This window comes from Drosophila novamexicana, unplaced genomic scaffold (assembly GCF_003285875.2).
Source record: "Drosophila novamexicana strain 15010-1031.04,08,12 unplaced genomic scaffold, DnovRS2.1 tig00004560-arrow-pilon, whole genome shotgun sequence".
Taxonomy (NCBI): domain Eukaryota; kingdom Metazoa; phylum Arthropoda; class Insecta; order Diptera; family Drosophilidae; genus Drosophila; species Drosophila novamexicana.
Genome location: NW_020825054.1, coordinates 217,873 through 241,031, shown reverse-complemented (window position 1 = coordinate 241,031; position 23,159 = coordinate 217,873). Strand labels below are relative to the sequence as shown.

The 23,159-nt window shown below is 38.2% G+C and overlaps 2 protein-coding genes and 1 long non-coding RNA gene across 3 annotated transcripts in view; 1 reads left to right on the top strand and 2 right to left on the bottom strand.

Moving 5' to 3' along the window:
- LOC115770789 overlaps positions 1-16,579 on the bottom strand; it is a 46,759-nt gene extending 30,180 nt beyond the window's left edge. Inside the window, exon 1 of the long non-coding RNA XR_004018900.1 lies at positions 16,468-16,579. This is a non-coding gene — a long non-coding RNA (uncharacterized LOC115770789). The remainder of the gene's footprint in view (positions 1-16,467) is intronic.
- LOC115770788 (antichymotrypsin-2-like) lies at positions 6,276-7,669 on the bottom strand. Its single transcript, XM_030716208.1, has one exon. The coding sequence runs from the start codon at positions 7,533-7,535 to the stop codon at positions 6,354-6,356; it is 1,182 nt and encodes a 393-aa protein (XP_030572068.1). The 5' UTR covers positions 7,536-7,669; the 3' UTR covers positions 6,276-6,353.
- A 2,394-nt stretch (positions 16,580-18,973) lies between the features above and the next one.
- LOC115770767 lies at positions 18,974-22,023 on the top strand. The gene has a single exon (XM_030716177.1). The coding sequence runs from the start codon at positions 19,465-19,467 to the stop codon at positions 21,898-21,900; it is 2,436 nt and encodes an 811-aa protein (XP_030572037.1). The 5' UTR covers positions 18,974-19,464; the 3' UTR covers positions 21,901-22,023.
- The last annotated feature ends 1,136 nt before the right edge of the window (positions 22,024-23,159 follow it).

The window sequence follows — 23,159 nt, the reverse complement described above, 5'->3', positions numbered from 1 at the left end:
GAACTTTACCACAACGAGAACAAGCAGCACATCCGCTCGTCTGACAATAACTATGTTAAGCTAGCTAAGTATGTGATACGCACACACACATTAAACGCGTTTGTTATATGTATGCATTTAGTGTTTGCTACTTAACGCTTCTTTCTTATATATTTATTTATTTTCGCTTGAGCGGTAAATTGTTTATTTTTATGCCAATAAATTTTGATGGCTGGCTGTTGCGATTAATCTTGTGCGCTTGGCAAAAACACTCAATTTGGCCACTTAACTGCGGATCAAGCGAATCAGCAAAATGCCAAAATTGCCGCGCCAGCTGTGCCAAAATTGCATATTAAAAATTGTTGCATCTTAATTGATTTTTAATCAAAGGCACAATATGTGAGAGCCGTGCACATCTGTGTAAATAGCTTGTACATTTCGACTAGGCGAAACGGACCCAGACCCAGTCTTTATACCGATTTGCTAGGGCCAGTGCCATCCAGACATTGGCGAATGTCTTGTCTAATGTTCAATATTAAAATTCATGCGTCAGTAAAGTATCAGCTTGCTGAAAATTGCTAATCATGCGGGACACAAACAGCACACATAGGCTATACTTTCAGTTATGAGTTTGTTGGATAAACAAACGTTAACAAGGAAATGTTTACTAGGAAAAAACGAAATTATGATAATATTTTGTGATTCTTAGGTTTATAAACAGACTGAACTTGACTGACTTAGCTGAGCTATTCCATCACATATATTTAAATATAAATGTATGCATAGGTATATGCTCATATACAATATAGAAATTTGGAACTGGGTCATCAATTAGCGGCGGGGCTGAGAAGCTTTATATGTATGATTTATGCATAATGTATAAATATGTAAATGAGTGGAAAAAACTGAAAGGTTGTGCTACATAATGCCAGATTTTTAGAAAAAATTCCAAAGAATTTTTCAGAACCATTCAATATATATACCAAGTGTTGTTGATTTTGAAAATTGCTGTTAAACAAAAACCAAGATTTTCCAAACTTTTCCAGATACAAGAAATATTTGAACAGGTTAGGTAAGAAAATCGCATATCAAATGTAAATGTAAATATTAGTGCAAGACAATTGGCTTGTATAAGTATTTAAATTGTATAAATCCTTATACAAAGCTTTATTTACAGACGTCATAGCATTATTGACAGGTCTAAAGTTAGAATAACTTTTTACAATCGAATTCTATAAAAATAAACATGCAGCTCATACGAAATTATTTACATTACGCATACGCAGCGTGTGCGACTGCTTATCCAACCCGTTGTTAACGCACGCTGTGCGACAGCAATATATGTATATTTTCTGCACACGGTATTCATTCACAAACAGGTAAGCACACTCACACAGGCTCGCACTTGTACTCGCTCATTCATTAGAAAAATAAATTTCATGCTAGAACAAAAAAGAGACAAAAAAGGGGAAAAAAGAAAAAAGTTCTCGGCACATTTTTTGGCCGCAAGCCAAACGTAAACGAAAGCAACAATAAAAGTTGCTCACGTTTTTTGCTGCTTGGGGTTTTTTTATTTCTGTTGGCCCATTCCTTTTTTTTTGTTTGTGGTAATATCAAGTTTTCTGCAGCCCGTCGGCTTCATGACGTTATCAGCCGGTTTGTCGGCCGGCCCACGAGAGGCTCCTGACCCTCGAACCCTGTAACCCTTGACGCCTGTCTTGACTTTTGCCTGTTTGTCAAAGGTTTGGCAATTACTTACATTTCTGTGTCATTATTGTTGACAAAGCGTCACCCACTGTTGCCCAAAAAGTCAAAAGTTGGCCTCATACATCACAGTTTGACACGGCTGCGGCTCTGGCTCCTGCTAGATGAATGCCTTGTGGCATGCGCCCTGTGTGCCGTGGACACTTGCCGGCCGGATTGCCCTTGTTTTCCTTCATTTCATATCGATTTTCAAATTTGCGCCAGCTCTAATTGGACCTCGTGTCCAAGTGTCATTTGACTGACGGAACTCGTGTTTGCGAAATTGTCGCTTCTTTTGCCGTCGCTGTTGTTGTTGTATTTTATTTCATTCTTTTATGCTGATTCCCTTGATGGCTTTAAGGTGTTAACTTTATCACACAGTCCAAACAGCTATTTTTTTATTATTTTGCATTTTTTATTCGAATTGTGTGGACACATAATGTAAACACTTGTTTTCGCATTTATTTCATTTCACAAGAATGAAAAGCAATTTGATATGACAAAAAATGTGTCTATATGTACAAATAATCTTTTGAGAGGCATTGTACAGTTTATGTAATTTGTTTTAAGTGACATTTTTTTATAAGAACGAGAATAATATATACCCTTGTGTGAATATACAATCGTTTCTTGACAATTATAAAAAGGGCAAATAATTTATACAATACAAAATCCTTTAACCAAATGAACAAATGTGATGCAACACTATCAAACATGGTAGGGAAAAATCCATCATGACAAGCGAAAAAACCGTTGCTGTAATAAAATATGTCTACACATAAAATGTTAAATGTTTTCTCAAAATTAATTGATACACTTTATTTCTCTTTATATATTAAATTATTCATTACATTAGTTAAGCCTTGGCATATATATATTCAAGTGTTGACTATGAAATACCAAATCATATGATAAAAGAGCAGATCTTTTGCCATGCATGACAAACTTTATGTTAAAAGCACAATACTCTTCTCCATGGTATTTAAAGTAAATTCCTTTGTCTTTGGGTTTGGCACGTACCATTTCAAGTCAATGTCGCAGTTAGAAATAATTTTCTGGATTACTTTTGTTTTGTTTTTCTCGAAATTTAAAGCCCATAAAGTTACATGGAAATGAAAATGATAAATATTTTCATATTCACTTTTTGATTAAGAATTTAATAAACTCTGCTGTTGTAATACAAAGCCACTGAACTATTCAAGGCTCATTCACCATTTAAAGTTAATGATAAGTTGATTTTATTATCAGCTACGTGGATATAATATATTATCTGTGCTAGATAATATTTACAGCAGGTTTTTTTTTTTATAGAAATGGGCGTTCACTTGGTGCAGTCTCATATTGTTTAAAGTACCTGTCCCTATTAATTATTCAAAGTTTATTGACACATAAATCGCAGCCACCTTGCTGAGCTAATACTTTTCCAATAACCGCTAGATAAATGGCAGCCAACCTGTTATTAAGTATAGTTAATCATGGTTAATGTCTGTTAATACTCTCACTGCCCGCCTTACATATCCGGTATTGCCAATTTGCGCTCATTTAAAGCAATCGAAGCTCTCTAAATATGCATTTTGGTGTACTTTCAGAAGGTTCGGTGGTTTTCTAGAAGCTCTGTTCACAACGTCAACGGTCAAAGTTTAAATGCTGAGCAAGTATATTATTAGATACTTTAGTGTATATAAGTCCAAGGAACAGTTTATATTGTGATTTCTAATGCAATTTGTAATTTGTGAAGTCAACATTTGATTGACTTTTTGCAACGTTGCAATTTTCCACACGATTGCATTTTATGACCGCAAAGGCAATTATTATAGCTGGCAATCGAGTAATTCAAAGCCCTGACTAACACGCTTTTCGGCATAGAATCCAGAGCAATGAACCCGCGCAGCAATTCAATTATACACGCCCTATTCGTACGTCATTAGAGCCAAAAACAAGAGACACAACAACAACAACAACAAAAGTACAAGCAAAACGTCTGGCAATATTTTTCAGCATAAAATAAATTGCTGTACTCTATGTCAAGGCTCTTATAACTTTTTCATTCAGCATGTTAAAAGCTAATAATATCAACAATGATTATCATTTGAAGGCAATTGTCTGAGCGTGATGGGGTTGAAATTGTCGCAGCAGAAATAAAGATAATTTTTGATGTGATAAGATGGTAACTAAATCATTGGAAACCTCTTGGTTTTAGAAATGAAAATAATTTTAGAATTTATTCTTGGATATGGGACATGTTGATTTAAAATTTTCGCTTTTTTAATTAAATATTATTTTCTAATCGTTTTTATTTATTTTGACTATTTTATCCTTTAACACTACTCGCAACCCAGAGCACATAATTAAGTTTGTAATGTATAGAATATAAAATATAATTAATCTCTTTCACACCTCTTCGTGAAATCTGTGCATGCCCAGGGCTTCCGAAACCTTACTTATTCCCCAAAGATAACCACAAAATATTTAGCTACTGAATGGCATTTGCATAAGATTTAAAAATAATAAAGTGCTATCATAAAAAAGCTGTTGTAATATAAAGAAATTTATGACAAAAGTTCTTGGTTGGGTCAAGAAAAAATAAAAACCTAATTTTAGAAATTTCAAATGAATCTTTTAAGATTTCTTAAAGCATATCTAAGTTTCGTCTTGAAAATTTTAATATATATTCCAACTTGAGTTTGCCTGTGTTCATTCTATTTATTTTTTTTAAATATTCATTGAAAATAATTGAAACGTTTTTGCCTGCACGCTTGTCTTGCATTCTAACGAAAATAATTATAGAGCCAAGTGCAAAATGGTCAGCCGCTCCATGTGTGGATTGGCTAATTGGCCACGTCACGGCATTAACAATAAAAACAAGTACAAGAACAAACGATTACAAGTTTATAAGCCTCAAAATGTTAACGATAAAAGGTGAACTCTGTAACGACTTAGCGTAAGTTTTTTTATTATTATTATTTGGTCTAGTTAGCTTAGACAGTTAGTTGGCCGGACATGGGGCATGCTTTTCGCAGTCGTGGGTGGGTTTTGTGGTAAAACGATTGAAAACTTATGCAAAAACTTGTGCATGTGGCAAAAAAGTGTTGGAAAAAAAAAAATTGTTCTAATAAAAAAGTGCCGATAACAATATTAACTATTCATATGTAATTCAATTATTATAATTATTATAATAATTCTACATGCAAACTTTAATAAGATACGAATTTGTATATATACACAATCGAATGTTCGCTATTATAAAAATAATGCCCAGCCATATCGTATCTTTTATAACTATATGAGTTGTAACAATCTGAGTTAGCTTTCATGCTTATGAATATGTAAATAAATTCCCAGACTGTGTCGAGATTAATATTTATAACCGATCTCTACAATGGCTTACTATATAGCGCACTGTAAAGCCCTCATAGCAGACTTTCAATTTTTTAAAACAATTTATCAGGCAAGATTTATGCCACTTGTTGACCTTGAGCATATGGTACTCTTTTTTATTTGTGGCTATAAATAGCTACTGCAACCTCCAAGAGGTCACAGCAACTGCAGCTCATATACATCATTTAACCAGCTGTAAATTGTATGAATAATAAAAACAAAAAGTTTTTTTTTTATTAAATTGTTTTACAGGGCTGGCTAAATTTTTTAAGTGCTTGCCAACAAAAAAAACAAAGAGTGAATAAAAAGGGCAGCATGAAAAAGCCAACAATGTGGTCGTGCATTTGCCAGCTGTGACCGTCAGGAATGTAACGTTTACTTTTAGCCATATTCATTGCTTGGGCCAATAAAATTAAACGGCTGATTGGTTCAAGCCTGCCGCAAAATGTTTATAGCCATTAATTAAAGGCCAGTTAGAGGCTGCACTTGTTTTCTGGGAATAGGCACAACAATTGCCAGTTTTAATAAGACCACAAGACGCTCCCTCAAACACTTTGCCGTTGTTGTTTTGCGCTTGTGATAAGCACAGAGGGGCCTACCATGGGTTTAGATAACTTGCCAGACATCTAGGCCATTGTGTGTGTGTTGGCTGAAGGGTAGGCTGGCTGTTACAAAGACTGGTGGCTAACTAAACCACAGCGAATGCAAATATTTAACCAAAGGTGGTTGCCTATCGGCAGTTGAGTATCTGCTGGCTTCTGATAAAGCCTGCTGATAAGGGGCAGGGCTAAATGGTGATTTGAATCGTCAACCGCTCCAATGTAAATTTGCTTTATCAAAAAGAATGCAGACATATCGCGCTACTCGAAAGTAATTTGACTGTCAAGCTTGGCGCCTCGAAGGGACTATTATCTCATTATCAGTCAACAGCTGCGTGCATGCTCCGATTCTCTTTCTGCTATAAATGATATGTGGGCCCGTCTTGATATTTGATGTATAATAATAAAGCTGCAATGGAAATTAACCAGCTCATACACTGAGTCATAGTTTGTCTTTGAGATAACAATGATCTTCTAATTGAAAGGGTAAATGTGTGCAATGATAGCTGAGTAACTGGAGATTATCAGTTCAGTTAACTTATATATATATTTAATACAAAGAAATATTTTTACATATCCTTAAAGAATGGTTTTTAAAATAAATTGTATTTATTTTAATATTATCGGCACTGTTTATTCTCAGCTTTTGAACATTCAATCCATTTCGCAGCACTGACTGCAGGTGATGAAGGCAGGATTAAGAAGGTTTCCTACGAATAGGACGCCATGGTTTTCATCGTAAATTGTATAATAAAATGGATGATTGGCATGAAATATTTCTGGCATCGACTCTGGAGCTGGGGCGCTGCGCATCATCATAACCATAGCAGTAGCTGCAGCGGCTTCGGTGCCCTCTTCGTTGACGTCGATGAATGCCTTGTGCAGTATATTTGACACCGACAATGGCTCGTTTTGCTCTAGCATTTTGCCAAATTCAGCCTCGGAGCTGAATATTATATCGATGCCCAGTTCCTCGAAAACAGGTTTTAGTTCCGCTTCGAACTCAGCTTTAAACTTGGGCACTTTGAGAGAGACTTTCGTTTCGTTCAGTATAGAAGTTATGCTATCTAGTGGCGTTAACTTCAGTTTCTGCTCAAGACTGTTTAAGCCATTCTTCTTGTTGGGTAGTATGATCAGCATATATAGCTCAGAGTCCTTATAGGCCATGCGCAGGGCTTTCGCTTCAAAATTTGGCAAATCCGCATAGAAGTAATTGTTCGTAGATTGCATCATATCTACTTTGGTATGGTTCTTATCATCCAAGAAGAAATCTTCTTTTTGCGTGGCGCTTTCATCGAATTTGATGGTCCATTCGCCTTTGAAGTGAATGGCATTGACCAGCACCAGACGAGTGTCTGCACTCAAAACATTTTGTTGGACTAGGTCTTTTATTAGGCTATTCGTCTTGGACTCTACCCATGCGTTGATAGTATTAGCTGCTTTCTTGCTTTTTGAGAAATCAATATGCTCGATATCGGACAGAAACTTTTGGGTCAACACATCGCTAAATTCCATTCGTGTTCTATACTTCTGCATGATATAAATCTTGTTCGCCATTTGCAAAACACTGCATTGCTGGTAGTAATTCAGGGTCTTATAAAACCCATCTGCTAACAGATTGACATCGCTGGAGGTGAAATTAAGCCCCTCGTCCAGTTGTTTCGCGGTCTCACTACCATCGTCGGCGCCCATTCGCAACATCCCGGCGCAGGTTTGTATGGAAATTGGTGAACATATTAGATTTATATCGGGATTCAATTTAACCAGTTGATGGTACAAGTTCCTGGGAAAGGCACCCAGTGAATCTGCCAATATGAGCGATTCTTTTTTTTCCATGTTTACTGCAGGCTTAACATATGTGGGCCATCATTGTTTGTAGATTTTTAGCAGACACTGTTCCGCAAAAAGGTAATAATCGAAAAGGAAAGCAAACACAAAGAAAATATTATGTTGACAGTTTAAATTTTGATAAAATATTGAAGAGTGAGTAAGAAAATGTCAGACCAAGTGTGCGAAAGAAGGGAAAATAGACAATACAACTTGTAAGAAGAGATAATTATCAAGGAAAAAACAATTTTTAAAATCCGCTAATAAAAATTAGCACTTTTCAATATCTTTTTGGCCTTTATGAAGAACGCCACGCTGAAAAGGGCAAGAGAAAACATGATAGAACTGGTGGAAGGGAATTTTCCTGGCAAAAAGCAAGACACATATTTCTTTAAAAATGCATCTACTGATCAAAATTTAATCAAATTCTTAAAGGTCCTATTTGCCTTTATGAAAACATATTGAAGGACGGTTCGACAAGGATTCAGATATATCTTCTGCCACCTTTCTTTTACTTCATAATGATAATATACTTCAGCAAAACTATCATATCCTTTGTAGATAATTATAGGTCAGAAAATCAATCTCAGAACTCAAAAACGAAGCGCCTGTCATACATGTTTATACAAAAACTCTGTTCTTGGCCGATAACTTCTATGACAGCTATATTCGTGGTGCAATTCGGCCGAATTTGTCGAACGTAAACGAAAAAGAATAGATTTGGTTATTAATCTCTATATATATAACTGTTTGACCTGACTGACTGACTTCTGATTGGTGATCAACGCACAAACCGTAAGACCTGGGAAGTAGAAATGTTCACTCTAGTTACCTTATGTGCTGAAGGTGCACGTTAAACCGTTTTGAGATATTCCGCCCAAAAGTGTGGAAAAACGTTTGTATGAAATTTTTTGCAGCGATATGGGAAATTCCACCCGCAACAGTGGTAAATTGGCGGAAAACGTTTGTACGAAATTTTTTTGTTTATCGTCTGATCAGTATCAAAATCATTTTCAAAGCTTTTCGAGAACATTTATTTTAAACGTACCACGGTCAAGGCCGGGTTATACCCGCTAGTGATTTCATAAAATTAGTTAAATTTTATCTATGAATCTAGTTTTTTTTTTTTTAACAACAATTAAAATAATCTTTATTAATTGATCACTTTAAGCTGTACGGGTACAATATTCTTATTGTTTTTTTTTCTAAATTACTCTAGTATATCAACTATAACTATTTAAATTCTCCACAAACATTGCGAATTCCAGCGAATTTTAGTCAATGTGACTCATTATTTGTCCATATGCAAATATGAGTATATCAAATTTCACCATCGGAAAAATGATAATTTTCGTATGCCTTAAGCTCAAGCACATAAATCAAACTGGAAGTAGATATATTTTGATGTATTACTTTTTGAATACCTTAACGATTCAATGACTTTTGGCCACGTGCCTGAGCTCAGAACTTTCCTATCTAAGGTGAACAGTCGATAGACAAGGGCAGTTGTCAGCTTGCAAGATATTGGAATTTATAATTAATGTTCAATAACTTTTTATTTTAGGCGCATTAGTAAAATATGCTTTCCGAAATGTGTTTTGGTTGATGTGTAAACTTGTCAATCAGCAAAAATCAGACGCACTTTTAAACTAGCTCTTGTCACTAAGGTCATACACATACATATACACATATCATTATATAACCGAATATTCCGACTAATTTTTCAAAATGTTTTACAGACGCGATGCGACGCGGAACTGAATGTAGGTCAGTTGGCCTGCATGGCGTGTTGTCCAGCTATAAATAAATGCATTTGTGTTTTCATTTCTGAATTGCCTAGTAAACAATTAATACCGAAACAGAACAGAACAGAGCATTGGGCATAATTTCAATCGAATGGCGTAGGAGTCGCTGACCTTGTCGCTAAAGTGGAAAACTGGGAAAACGGGGGCAAGTCTACATGCGTCGAAAGTGGCCAAGCCATTGGCCCCAAGCATGTTGTCACAACTGTCCCAAATCAGGCTTAAATGAAGCCAACGACTACTTTTTTGTATTGTCCCGCCAACATTTCATATGCAGCCGAACTAGAGCTCTGCCATGATATGCTATACGAGTGGCCAGCATTAGGATGCCGCAGGCTGCTCTATTGTCTATGGCCACTGACACGTGTCATACACTTTGACCTCAAAGTGGCCAGTGGTTTTCGCTTTTATGATCATATCATATATATATTTGAAGTATTTTCATGTCACCCTGCAGCCAGAGAAGGGGTCTGTATAGTCGTTGAATCTATTGTGGAACAGTTTGTCTATTAGGTAAATACATACATACTATTCTGGAAGGGCAAAGAAAACTTTAAGTTGGCTTAGTTATATCGTTAACATCGATTTAAAGAGATAAGAATCAATTTGTTTTCGTATTTAAAAATGTCACTTTACATTGGGTAAATGGGTAATGGGTAACTTCTCGTCGTGCTTTATGACTCATTTTATTTACTTGTCCGGGTAATTTGATGCTGGCAACCGAAATCAGACATTGTCTGCCACAGCCAAGTGCAGTGAACCCGTCCGGCCAAAGCTTGTGCACTTTTTGCACAAATTCGAGACGATCCGCATTACAACATTATAATATGGCAGCCCACACTGAAAGGGTTGCTAATGCGGTATAGATAATGTAATAATAAAGCTTTGACAGGTTGCCTATGAGCAGATACATAGGTGTCAATGAGCACTCATCGCACACGGCTCACAGGTTGTCATCCTAAATTGCATTAGAATTCTAATCGATGGCTTGGATATGTGACCTGATTGTTGCCCTTTGTTGTTGGCCTTTGGTTACAATTTATCACCCTACGCCCCGATATTATTATGTCCAGCTGTGCGTTCAGAAAGTTTTAAGTGGCTTGCAGCTGCTGGTGAATTCCCATAGACCAAGTTCGTTTTAAAGCTGTAATTGAGACCGAGTGGTAGCTTGACTAATTATGTTGTTGAGGGTCGGTAAATTGATTAGGCAACTGTTCGTTGGCTTGGCAAAATTGTAAGCAGATGCGAAGGTCAGGCCATGTGGGTCAATTGGCAATAGTTTTGCTTACAACACTGAGAGCCCATCGATGATGGGTCAGCTGTTGTAAACTGTAATTACAACTAGAATATACTAATGCAAGGCTGCGGTATTATACAGAATAACTGCATAAATATATTATCGTTTCAATTATTTATTGGTTTGCGTTATATTTAACTTGATTATTTTTCTATTGCTGGAAATTATGCAAAATTCAACCTTTAAGTCTAGAGTAGGGCTGGAATAAAACTTTATTGAGCACAACCGAGTCTTAGTTGCGGCTGTTGTCTAGCTTGCTTAAATAAGAGTATGAGGCTAGATTAGTTTTGCAAGAATTCTTATTTTCCAAGTAATCTTGAAACTCGCAGAAAACTGTAAGCTGAATCGTGTTCAGACAGGACTCGAGCACCAGAGCGAATGTTGGGAATGTTCGTGTTAGCATTCAATAGAAACTAATTATATTAAAATGTTTCTATAACTGCTTGTTTTAGTTGCACTTTTTTCTTGTGTAACTATAACTAAATTTTGGATATTTAGTAAATGTATTTCAAAGAAACATTCTCCCTGCTGTTGGTAAACTTTGGCCTGGGCTTTCGGGCGAAAGGCCATTGAGTTAGGTCAGACTCGCAAAAAGGTATGGTTGGAGCTACATAGTATGCACGGTGTGATAAGCAATTCTCAGAGCTACACATATGAACTGTCTGGAAGTTGCCAAGTGTTCTAGGAATTTACAAATAAAAACTCCCCACACTGTAGGTACGTTTGTTCACAGCTAGCACGTGAGTTAGACATATGTATTTATCTCCTCTGGTTTCTTTGCATGAGCTATGTCCACACTGGGCTTGATATATGTATGTACATATGTATGTATGTGTACATAAATGCTCATTATTGTGAACTTTGAATTGCATTCGACGCATTTGGCTCAACTTCTTTGTTCTTTCGCTCTGACAATCTAACTGCAAGCCTGACAATGCGTTTCAGTACTGGTATACTGGGAATATAGACGTGAAAACAGATTCCGAGATTTTTAGTTCCACTCTAAGACCACGTCGAGGTCGCATTTGTTCAAGTATTTTTACCCGTTACGCTGCGCAGGTTGGTTTAGCTTTTGTTATGGAACAAGTAATACTATTGATCTTATTAGCAAATCTCTGAGAGACCTGAGAATAACTGAATCTACGTAATGTGTTGAATTTGAGTGCGTAGCTGTGACTGCAATGACTACCGCCATATCAAATTAAGCACACGCGACTGCTCATTTGGCGTTTCGAATTAGAAATGTGAACGTGACACGAAATTTTCATAGATATGAGTGCTGGAAAGGCAGTTGCTTTTAAGTAAGTTAAGTTTTTAAGCTAGAGTAGAGCGTGCGACACGTGATTCCAATAGAAATGACTGTGAGGCACGAAATAGAACTTTATTTTCTTAACTCAAATTCAATACGAGTAAATTTGATTTTTTTCACGCTACCATCTTTAGCATACAAAAAGCGAACTCTACGCAAATGAAATTAACAGCAGAGCGTCACAATAGCTTAGCGATTACTGAGCTTTTGCATATTTAATTCATGCTTACATTTAGTTACACTTTGTGGCTATATTTTTTCCACTGGTCAATAGAAAAAAAAGTAAAAAGAAAAAAATACCTCACCAACACTTCGATGAATGTGAATCAATGACAGGCAGACGACGACAACAACAAAAGCAACAACTCAGCGGCAACGATGCTAATGTGTTTGTTATTGTTTTCGCTTATTTCTGCTGGCTATTGTCGTATCAGCGAGTTAACGAGCTAATGGAAAAGTTTATACTAGAACCTATAAAGACAGGGCACACTTACTCCTCCCATGCGAGAGTGTGATGTGTAATATTGTTCGTTGTAAGTTTCCATGTTCCGAGCTTGAACTACAATTTTAACTGCAGTATTCTAGCATTTCCATTTCGCAAACTGAATTCACATAGGTTTGTGGCAAGCATGTTTTGGAATATTTGTACTGGGTGCACATTAAATTAATGTGAAAATGGAGATCTACGACCTTATGGAGTATGTTCCTTATAGTATTGATAATTATAAACCTTCAAAGTGTTGAGCTATACCCCTTTTGTATGGGTTGTGCGCCTGTAATATTTACTTTAAGAGATTATTAAAGGATTTTCGGTATACAAATATTGAGGTGTGTTATTTTAATATGGTAAAAATTTGAAAATAATCGAATAAATAATCCTTGAATTTAAAAAAATATAATTTAATGCAGTTATTTTGTCTATATCCATGATAGATAAGCCTGGTAGACATGTCAGACCAAAATTACATGGTATCTTAAAGTCAACGGTTTGATATCAGACCATCAACATACATTTTTATTGTATTTTGTTCAACGATGACAAACTTACTAAGCTCAGATAAAAACTTTTGCCAATATTTGCTTTTTTGCCATCGCCTTTGATAAAGCCGCATTTTATTCAATTATAGGCGGATAAGAAGAGCGAACCACATAAATACATACATATTTATGTGTGTATTCATATAAATATATACACCTATCTCAATATAATAGCCCGTGCAAACTTTTGCTGGACAGTGTAAGCAGTTGGAAGGCGCAGAACTAATTAAATTGGATTTATGTTAATGGCATTGGATTTCGGCATTGAAAGCTGCGCTTAGTTTTTCTGATTGACCAGCGTCCAGGGCGATTATCGTTATTTTCTCGTATCAATATGCGGAACACTGAGAGAAAGACTGATAAAACATAACCGAATGCTTAAACAAGTTTATATACCTATGCACTCTATATATAAATTTGGACATTGTTACTTGACACGCGTCTTACTTGTGCGCGGGGGCGTGGCCCGCTGTCACTGTCAATTAGCCAAGGCTTAGACTAAAAGTTAGAGAAACTTGTCTATTTGTCACCGGAAAAAAGCAATGTGTGAAATTAATTAGCGTTCCGTTGAGGAAATACGACGTACTGAGACCTTGTTTGGGGTATAAAAAAATCTTAAATAGCTTATCGCGGCTATGAAATATCATAATCGCTGTATAATCCTTAAAATCCCTAAAATAATACTAAAGTATTTTAAGGTCGAAAATATTTAAGTGTATTGTATACGCAGAGTAAAACTGATTAGAAGTAGTTTATTGAAAAAATTACGAAAATATGGGCATGATTAAGCTTTCTTGCTCGCAAAGCGAAGAGAAATAAATAAAAAAAATTCACAATAGCTGCCCATGTATGTATATAAGCACGTAATTGTTAAAAAAATGTGTCAAAACGAGAATCAGAGAATAAAATGTAGTTGTGTGTGTGTGAGAGAGAGATAGAGAGGGAGAGAGAGAGAGAGAGCGAGAGAGAGAGAGAGAAAGAGTGAGAGGAAGGGAGAGAGAGATAGAAAGAGAGAGCGGGAGGGATCGAGAGAGAACTAAATAGAGAGATACTTTATTTTTTTCTATAAGCTGTTGACAAAACGAATGTCAACCTAAGTGTTTATATATACAATAGAAAAAGAAAATAAAATTAAACTAGAGAAACACGGAGAGAGATGGAGCGAGAGAGAGAGAGCAGCTGAAAAGGTTTGCAGTCTGAAAGAAATCACAAATGTAGATACCATTAAATTTTTATTATAATCAATAACAGATATAAGCCACTAAAGTCTACTGACGCTAATGCGATAAGAAGTTGATCCATTAAAGTTAAAATTTTTTTCAGCACTTGTCAATCAATATTCAATCACAGTAAATGCAAGTCACATGTTTTACAAGAACTCAATAGAATTTTTGAAATCAAATGCAAGCGAATACCATCTACATAAAATCCATGTAAATAATTTTCAATAATTAAAGGCTTCAATTGACAGCTTATACAGGTGTATACAGAGTGCAGATCATATTGCAATCAACGGCCAGGTGAGTCCCATCCATGAAAGTCAAATCATCGTGGCCGTTGCCATAATTGCGACCAGCTCAAGGACACGGCACGTAACATGGCCCAAAGTCAGGCATTTAAGGCAGTATATAGCCATGGAAGTACATATATATTAACGACTGTTGTCTGCCCATTTATAGGTTGGGTAGGTGTGCAGGGCCATTGTGTGTAAATATTGGCTGGAAACAGCTGAAAAAAGAGAAATAAGCATAAGGAATTTCACGCCCATTTTCGGGGCAAATAATTGTCAGCCACAAATATGGGTTAAATATCACTTATATCAAATTTATTTATGGGCTCATGAGGCTTAAGTGCCTCAGTTTGTGCGATAGCAGGACAGACGATCGATACGATGTCGGGCCTTATGTCCAAAAGTGAGTGCAAAACTTAATATTTATATATATCAAGCTGCAGTCGCGAAATGAACGTCGAAAGTGACGTCACGTTTCAAGAGGGCTATCTCGAGAGAAAGAAAAACAAAAACCAAAGAGCAGAAACTGAAAACCGGCTTTGTACGTTGACAGTTGAATGTTGATGTTGCTGCTGCAGTTGTTCGCCTTGCGTGATAAATAGTTTTTCAGGTTCTTTGTGCTGGGATTCACAGGCTGAGCCGTTGTTAACAACAGGTTCATATTGGTCCCAATCTAGAGCGGCTCATTAGGCGTCTCACGTGCTGGCTGAGTAAACCCCCACCAAAATAAAGCCGAGCCTCTTTAGCCAAATTCGATTGCTCATGCAGACGCAGATGGCGATTTAAATTTCATGCTTTAATTTGTGGTTAAGACTTTGGGCCTGGTTATATGTGCTTACGCGGCGTATTCGCAATCTTAGACTGGGGTGTGTGGGGTAAACCCTGATTGGGTTTACTCATGCTATATGTTTTTATCTTAATGCCTTCGCGTCGCTGTTTCTTGCAAGTCATGCAAATGAGCGTATTCTCAGCGACTTGTTTACACGCTCCAAGTGTTAGGCCAGCCATTGAGAGGCGGCGCTGCGGTTTCTTCAGAAATTAATAAAAAAAATAAGAAAAGAAGAAAAATAACGCTACACCAGACAGAGATAAACAAAAGCCCCAAAAGACACTTGTTAGCTTCAAATATAATTTGTTTCAATGCAGCTTTTGCGGTTACTTATTGATCTGGCGTTTTGGCAGGTTGCATGCAACGTTGAAATCGCGCGGCTGTGCCACGCGACCGGAAGTTTAAAGTGTAGAAATCAGACCAGTGCATTATCTGATATAACCTCAGCTCGCTGGTCTATATAAAAATCTATTCTCAGGCCATTTAACATTTATACAATGCAATATTTGATCAAGTGCAAATTGCCTTTGTTCCGTTGCATTATCTGTCAATAAAAACTGATAGAGTCGCATCGGCTTAGACGCGCCGATAAGCATTAGGAAACAAGTGAACATGTTGCCGCGAGTAAAAGATATAGACAATGAGATACCCTATTTCTAGTGCAGTTAACAGAAAAAGCCAGGGTGGTTTTGGTTAGGAAGGCATGTAAAATATTTGTGGGCTTATCTTGTCAACTTTTCTTTTTTTTATGAGTGCTTAGATAGCCTTTTATTCTAAAGGTTAAAGATCATATTGTAAGTAACATTTAATTGGTCACACCTTTCTGTTCGTTTATATTTTTCTAGTTTACAGGAAGCAGCACTTGGGTAATTCAATTATTTTATATTATTGCCTTTCTAATTAAGAATATGTTATGTGCTAAACTTTTCATCCTTTACCTAGCTTTATTTAAAAAAGTTTCCCATTTTGCATAATTTAAAAGTTATTTCCGAAATAAATTTTTAAAAAGGGAATATTGCAATATACCCATCTGCTTTTTTGGTCAAGAGATTATACAAAAAAAAAAAAAAAAACAATTTAGATTTCAAGCAAAGCCATGTACAGATAGAGCAACATGTGTTTATTAATGCATATAAATACATATATGAGTACTTACGTCCGTCTTTGCCTTGATTTACTTTTCGCGTCAATATTTACCGCCCATAAACAGCTGAGCTGCCTGCAAAGTGTACAACGCGAGCGTCAAATTCACACCCCTAAAATGCCGCTAAGCGATAGCAAACTGAACTAAGTACTAGACAATATTTAAATCTAAAATATATTACGTTGATCTTAAGCAAATCGTCCGAGTGACATTTGGAGACGCGTTTCAGCTCGTGCGTATAATCGATTGGGGCGTGTCTTCAAAGCCAAGCACACGCTTGGAGATAGGGCTCAATATATGCATACTTTTTTTTTTTTTGTTTTGCTTTTTGTTCTATTGCTTAATGTAGGTTATGTAGGGTATATGGTATGGGCTTAAGAAAACTTTTTATAGTTGTGTAGCGTTTTATGAAATTTTTTGGTGGATTGATTTTCTAAATAAAAACTTGCTTTCTATAAAAAGTTTTAAGGAATTCGTCAAGTTCAATTGTAGTATAAGATCATGTTCCGATACCGTTACCCTAAATGTATTTTTATAAATACTTTATGCTAGCAAAAGTTCTGAGCATAGCATTCGTGCTACACCGTTCCATTGCAAAATTGCAACTTCTGGCAACATTACGACTCTCTTTACTCATCATATTTATAGATAGACTCTGCCTCGTGCTTAAGTAGGGCATGTCAACTGCGCTTTAGCCCGACACAAAAACTCAACGATTTTTGTTTACATTTCACAGTCGCTGGTCGCGTGTTCAATGCTCCCATGATGCTCGGCTCTGATCACTTTTGCCCAGACAACCGAATACATGTATATTTGGATATATGTATAATCGCTTAGTATGAAACTGGTTGGAAGATAGAACGCAACTCGGATGAGCTCATGCCCGGAGGTGTAGGGGCTGTGCCTGGGGCTGGTACTTGGGTTCAAAGTTGTGTCGTTCGCGTGGTCATGTCGAAAGCAGCTGATTGTCATGAGTTGCTTTGTTGAGGAACTGATGCGTAGTACCGAAAACGGATAGTAAACCAGGCAATAGCTGTAAAGTCAGTTAAGTGGGTTTTACTTAACATGTGATATTCCAGTGCTGCTCCAGTAATTTAGCTAGAGAAATGTCCACCAGAGTTAAGCTACAACCCGATATTTGATTTTCTAATAAGAAGTAAACACCTTGCTAATACTTCTCATAAATCGAAATTAATATTAAAAAATTTAAAATTAACTATATTTTTTGTAATAAAACGATTATTTATTTTAGATTATACAATAAAAATGTTAAAAATAAATTATATGTCGATATGGTTTGAATATGACGACTCTTTTATTTTGTATATCGTTTTTTTTTGTTTTTCTACATTTTCGAGTGAGCACTGTAGTTTCATATACTGCTGAAATACTCTTACCCACAGTTGGGCCTTATAGCTTATCAATAGCTGGTCATTGTTTGTAATTTGCCGATAAGAACTGTTTACCCAGTGTAGCATAGGGCCGAGGCGTGCTTGTGTTCTCATAAGGTGCATGCAAATATTACAAATTGTACTCCCAAACTGACTCACAGGCACGCGCGTCTATATATATGTATATATATATACATATAAACTTGACTTGACTATATATATGAACTTGACTATATTTAAAGATTTGCTGTGTCATGGTCCGACACCAGTTGATGTTTATTTTTAATTTCACAATCAAAACACAAAACGTAAATTGTTAATTTTCGTATTTTATTTATTATTTTGAAAATAGAGCAAGGAAGAATCTTATCTCATAATTTCACACACCATCTCTGACTCTGTCCCTCTCTCTCTCCCTGTCTCTCTTGCAGTTGCTGCTCTGAGAATTTCATCAGCTGTTTCGGCCCAACAGCAACAGCTGCGGCAGCAACAGAAGAAATACTGTTTACTTGGGCCTAATAAAATTGCAATTTTTATGGTAAAGAAATTAGAGCGTAGCCCATTGTTTTGGATTTGTACAGAACCCAAATGAAAATGAGATTTGGAAAATATGCCAGCGGCAACAGCAACAAAAACAGTAGCAGCAGCAGCAGCAGCAGCAGCAGCAACAGATTGTGATGTAATGAGAGCGCAGCAAAAGTGAAGCCGCTCGCCAATTGAAATTGCAAAAATATTATACAATTTGTGAGCTTGCAACGAACTAGGACAACGGCAGCAGCAGCAGCAGCAACGGCCTCAGACGGACTTTAAAACTGATAAATACCGGCTGGCAACAGTAAGCAGTAATGTGGTCTGCAGCAGCAACAGCAACAATAGCAGCAACAGCATAAATTCAAAGTCGCTTCGGTATTAATTGAGCGGGAGCGTGGGAACTACAAATCACAGCAGCAATAGCCGCCAACAACAATCACAAGCAGCAACAAGAACAACAACAGCGACAACAAATTGCCGCTCTGTACGCTCACAGCTCTCACAGCTCTCCGAGCACAACAGCAACTGTTGCTGCCGCTCAGCTCAGAGCATTTGCTCACATATATTTTGAGGCGTTGCGGCCGATACACACGACAGTTGTGCTTGAAACGCTTCGTAGTGAAGATCGTGCTCGAATAACGCGCGGAACAGACAAAAAGAAGAATAATATAAAACAAACAAAAAAATTGTTTGCAACACATGAAATCTATAGAAATTTGATTTACATGTGGAAAAATCGAAAAAGAAATTTTTTAGAAATTTTTGTTCAATATCGGCGACGAACTCCGCGCGTAAATTAGCAAGCGTTTGCAAGAAACAAGCTACATAAATAAGAAGAGAAGAAAACAAATTGGAAAATTAACAAAAAGAAAAAGAAAAATAAGCTGTGTGCAACGTGTAAACCAAGTGAAATTTTTGTGAGTGTCCAAGAGCCAAAACAAATAGTAGCATATAAAAAGCAAAAAGTGGCGCTCAAACTGTAAAGTGATGTGCGTGCCACAAGCACAACAGCAACAACAACAACCACAACAACAACATAGACAATTGCTATCAATAGAGGAACATTAAGCGTTAGTTGCATAAAGAAATGGCCATTGATTTTCTTATCTTGGCCGTGCTGCTCATCTCGTTCATCATCAATCTGCTGGCGCTGTGCGCATTCTGGATAACCCCAGGACTGCGCACAACAGCAAATCGTTTCACCATCAATCTGCTGATCATCAATTTGATTGGCTGCTGCATTTTGGCCCCAACACTTTTTTTGAGCGGCTTCAAGAGCCTCTCCGGGCAGGAGGAACAGTTGAGCGGCGTCAATGGGGCTGGGGATAGCATTGAATTCTACTCGAAGCCGGGCAACCATCAACTAACTATACGCCACCATGGACAGCTTGTGGAGAAGGATGGCATTGTACTGCGCAGGAATATTACCAGCGGCAACAGCAACTCCAACGACAGCTCGGGGGATACAATTGAGATGATATACAAGTGCAATGCCACCTATTGTCGCGAACTGACCATCGATGAGCGCGGCGATGGCGGCATTATCATCACCGAGACGGAAACCCGGGAGGATAATCTGAGTGTGCCCGTGCACAGCAATATCTCGTTGCCGGTGGTGCAGCTGCGTTGCTGGTCCATTGACATGACTGCCGCACTGGGCGCTCTGGCGGTGCTGCTTGTGGTTGGTGATACCTGGTGTGCGGTGACCGATCCGTTGCGCTATCATAGTCGCATTTCGGGCGTGAAAGCATGGATATTCATCACGCTCACCTGGGGGGTGGGCATACTCTTTGGCGCTCTGTCCGCATTTCGTGTGCTCGACTTTGAGGCGGATACGCTGCTCAGCAGGCAGAGGCGTCTAGCGGCTACCTACTTTAACATCAGCAGCACCAGCAGCATATTCGGTGTGATCTATGCCTGTGTGTACTTTATAGTCATCATCTTGCTGCCCTTTGGCTTTGTCTGCGGCATGTATTGGCGCATCTTCAGCGAGGCGCGTGGTAATGGGCTGCGCATGCGACAGAACGGCTCCTCACCGCTGCTCCAGAGCGCACTCAATTTGACGAATCATGCACAGGCGGCGCCTGCCACGCCTTATGCGAACAGCCTGTGCGTGCATAGACATTCCATATCCTCGGCCAGCTCACATGGCGGCGGTGGCGTCATCTCTGGTGGACTACAAATGCAAATCGATCAGCGTGCGCCGCGCAGCTCACCGAGTTGTCTTCGTCGTGATTCGGCCGCCAAGGTGCTGCTGCCCACCATCTCCGACGATGGGTCCGATGTGGATGTGGAAAGTAGCCATGGCGGTCAGCAGCTTATGAGCGTGCCGGAGCAAACGGTGGCGGATCGCAATCAGAACATCTTGCTAACGCTACAAACGGCCAGCGGGGAGATCAAGCGCAACTATTCGGCCAGGCAGCTACCACTGCTGGGCACCTCGTCGCAGGATCTGCGCGAGCTGCATCGCCTGCAGGGCATACGCCAGGTGCATAGCTCCCCAAATCTGCACAAGTATACGGAGCTGCGACAGGATTCGCTAACGCTAAGTGAGGAGTGCAGTTCGCCGCATTTGCTGCAGGCACACCGACAGCAGCAGCAGCACTCGCGTCAATTGCATCAACAGCAGCAACAATTGCAGCAGCTGCCGGCACAGCAACAACTACACACGCACTTCAGCACTGGACCCCAGCAGGTTGCAGCAGGACATGCCCTGCAAATACCCGCCATACACGCCTCGCCCAAGGCGCTCAGCTACATGAGTTCGCTGCGCCATCGCCTCAGCAATGCCAGCTCGCTGTTCAAGTACCGCGAGGAGTCGCGTGCCGCTCGCATTAGCATTTTGGTGGTGGTCATGTTCGTAGTCTCATATCTGCCCTTTGGCCTTCTGGTGCTGCTGCAGTCGCGTCTGTCCGCCGCCAACTTTACTGGCTCTACGCAGCTGGCCATCTTCATGATTCTGCTGGCCAATCTCAGCTCGCCCTTCATCTTCGCCTACCGCAACAAGCGCGTGCGTCGCGGTGTCAAGCGGCTGTTCGGTCTGGATGCGGCCAGCGCGCTGCAGCGTCAACACAGCAGCAGCCTGAAGAACCATGGTCACAGCGCGGCAGCTTCAAGTGCTCCGCAGCTGCAGCGCAATAGCAGTAGATTGTCGCAGTACAGCAGCAACAGCTGCCGCTATCTGACGCCGCAGAGCTCACTGGTCAGCCAGTGCCAGACAACGACACCGGTGCACACAACGTTAACCCTGCGCCCGAATAGCAGCTGCAGCACCATCATCAATTATGGTGGTCACCATAAGGGTTCCGCAGACTCGGATGAGGTGCCATCGCTGGAGGCAACGCCGCCGCCGCAGCGCCTAACGCGACCCAAGCTGCAGCGTGGCATAACAATTGTGGAGCACATACATATAGCCGGCTCGCCGCCAAAGTTTCAGTCGAGGCGTGGCCTGTTGGGTATGTTCTTTCGCGGCTCCAAGAAGATGCAGTCCAGCTGCTCCGAGGCAATGCCAACGGAGGTCTAGAAAAACTATCACTAAGTAACTACTAAATGTTGATTTGCTTGCTGAAGAATTCGCAGAACAGTATTCGTAACTCCGTAAGTTTAGTAAAACTAAGCCAAAAAAAAAAAAAAAAAAAAAAAAAAATTGAAAAATAACAAAAGAAAAAACTTAAGATACTGCTGTGCTAGAAGCTTCTCATGCCAAAAATCTACAAGAAAAAAAGGAAAAACAAAAAATTATAGTTACTTCACACATATGTATGTTATATGCCTGTGGCTTGTCAAACTGTAAAATGCACAGGCAAACAGCAATAAGTACCTTGTAAAACATTTGTCCTGCTAGGCAAAAAAAAAAAACAAAAACGAAAACAAAAAAATAGCAACAACTGTGTACAAGTCGCAAACAAGAATACAAAATTTAAAATTTAAAATATAGTTAAAAACGGAAAATAAAACAGCTTAAATGTTATATCAAACCGGGAACCAAGCAGCCAATTTCGAGTACCTAACAAAACCAGCTAAACATATGAATATATATTAAAAAGAGAAAAACAGCTACATTTATTAAGTCAATTGTTTAAGACTCTCACACAACACACGCACACAAAAACGACACTTATTTATTTATTATTATTTAATTTGGTAAATATTTATTAATCAAACACGACAGCTTTAACAACAACAACACAAAGTAAAACGAAAAACATTCTGGCTAAAACCCAACGCTAAGCATTCAATTCATAAGTTTTACATATACATATATATATTTATATATATATTTAAGTAAATGTGCAAAGCATATATATATTATATTGTATTATAATCTACTATATAGATTTATATGTATACCACAACTGGCACATAGTGCTGTATATTTTATTTCTCGATATTGCAAGCGGCAGTTTTCATATTGAAAACTTGTTTCCGTTCTGTGCAATATCTTCTTGTTCTTCTTTTAATTTTTGCTGCCTGTCTTGTCAGTGTTGGTCAATGAGCGTAGCTTTATTTATTTTACTTTTATTTCTTTTAATTTATATTTATATTTTGCTCATTGATCATTTAAGTCAATTTTCTAGTACTTCAGTCATTGCGTGCAGCTAAATACCTCATTAGTTTTAATTTAAACAAATTATAAAGTATATATTTATGTCTTGTTCATTGTGTCTGCCGCCTCAGATCGAAAGCTTTATATTATTTAAGTTTCATTCAGTACCACAATTTAATTTTTGCCGCCTTTTGACTTGCTTAGAACTAGCAAAGCCTTTTGTAACTTAAAGAAAA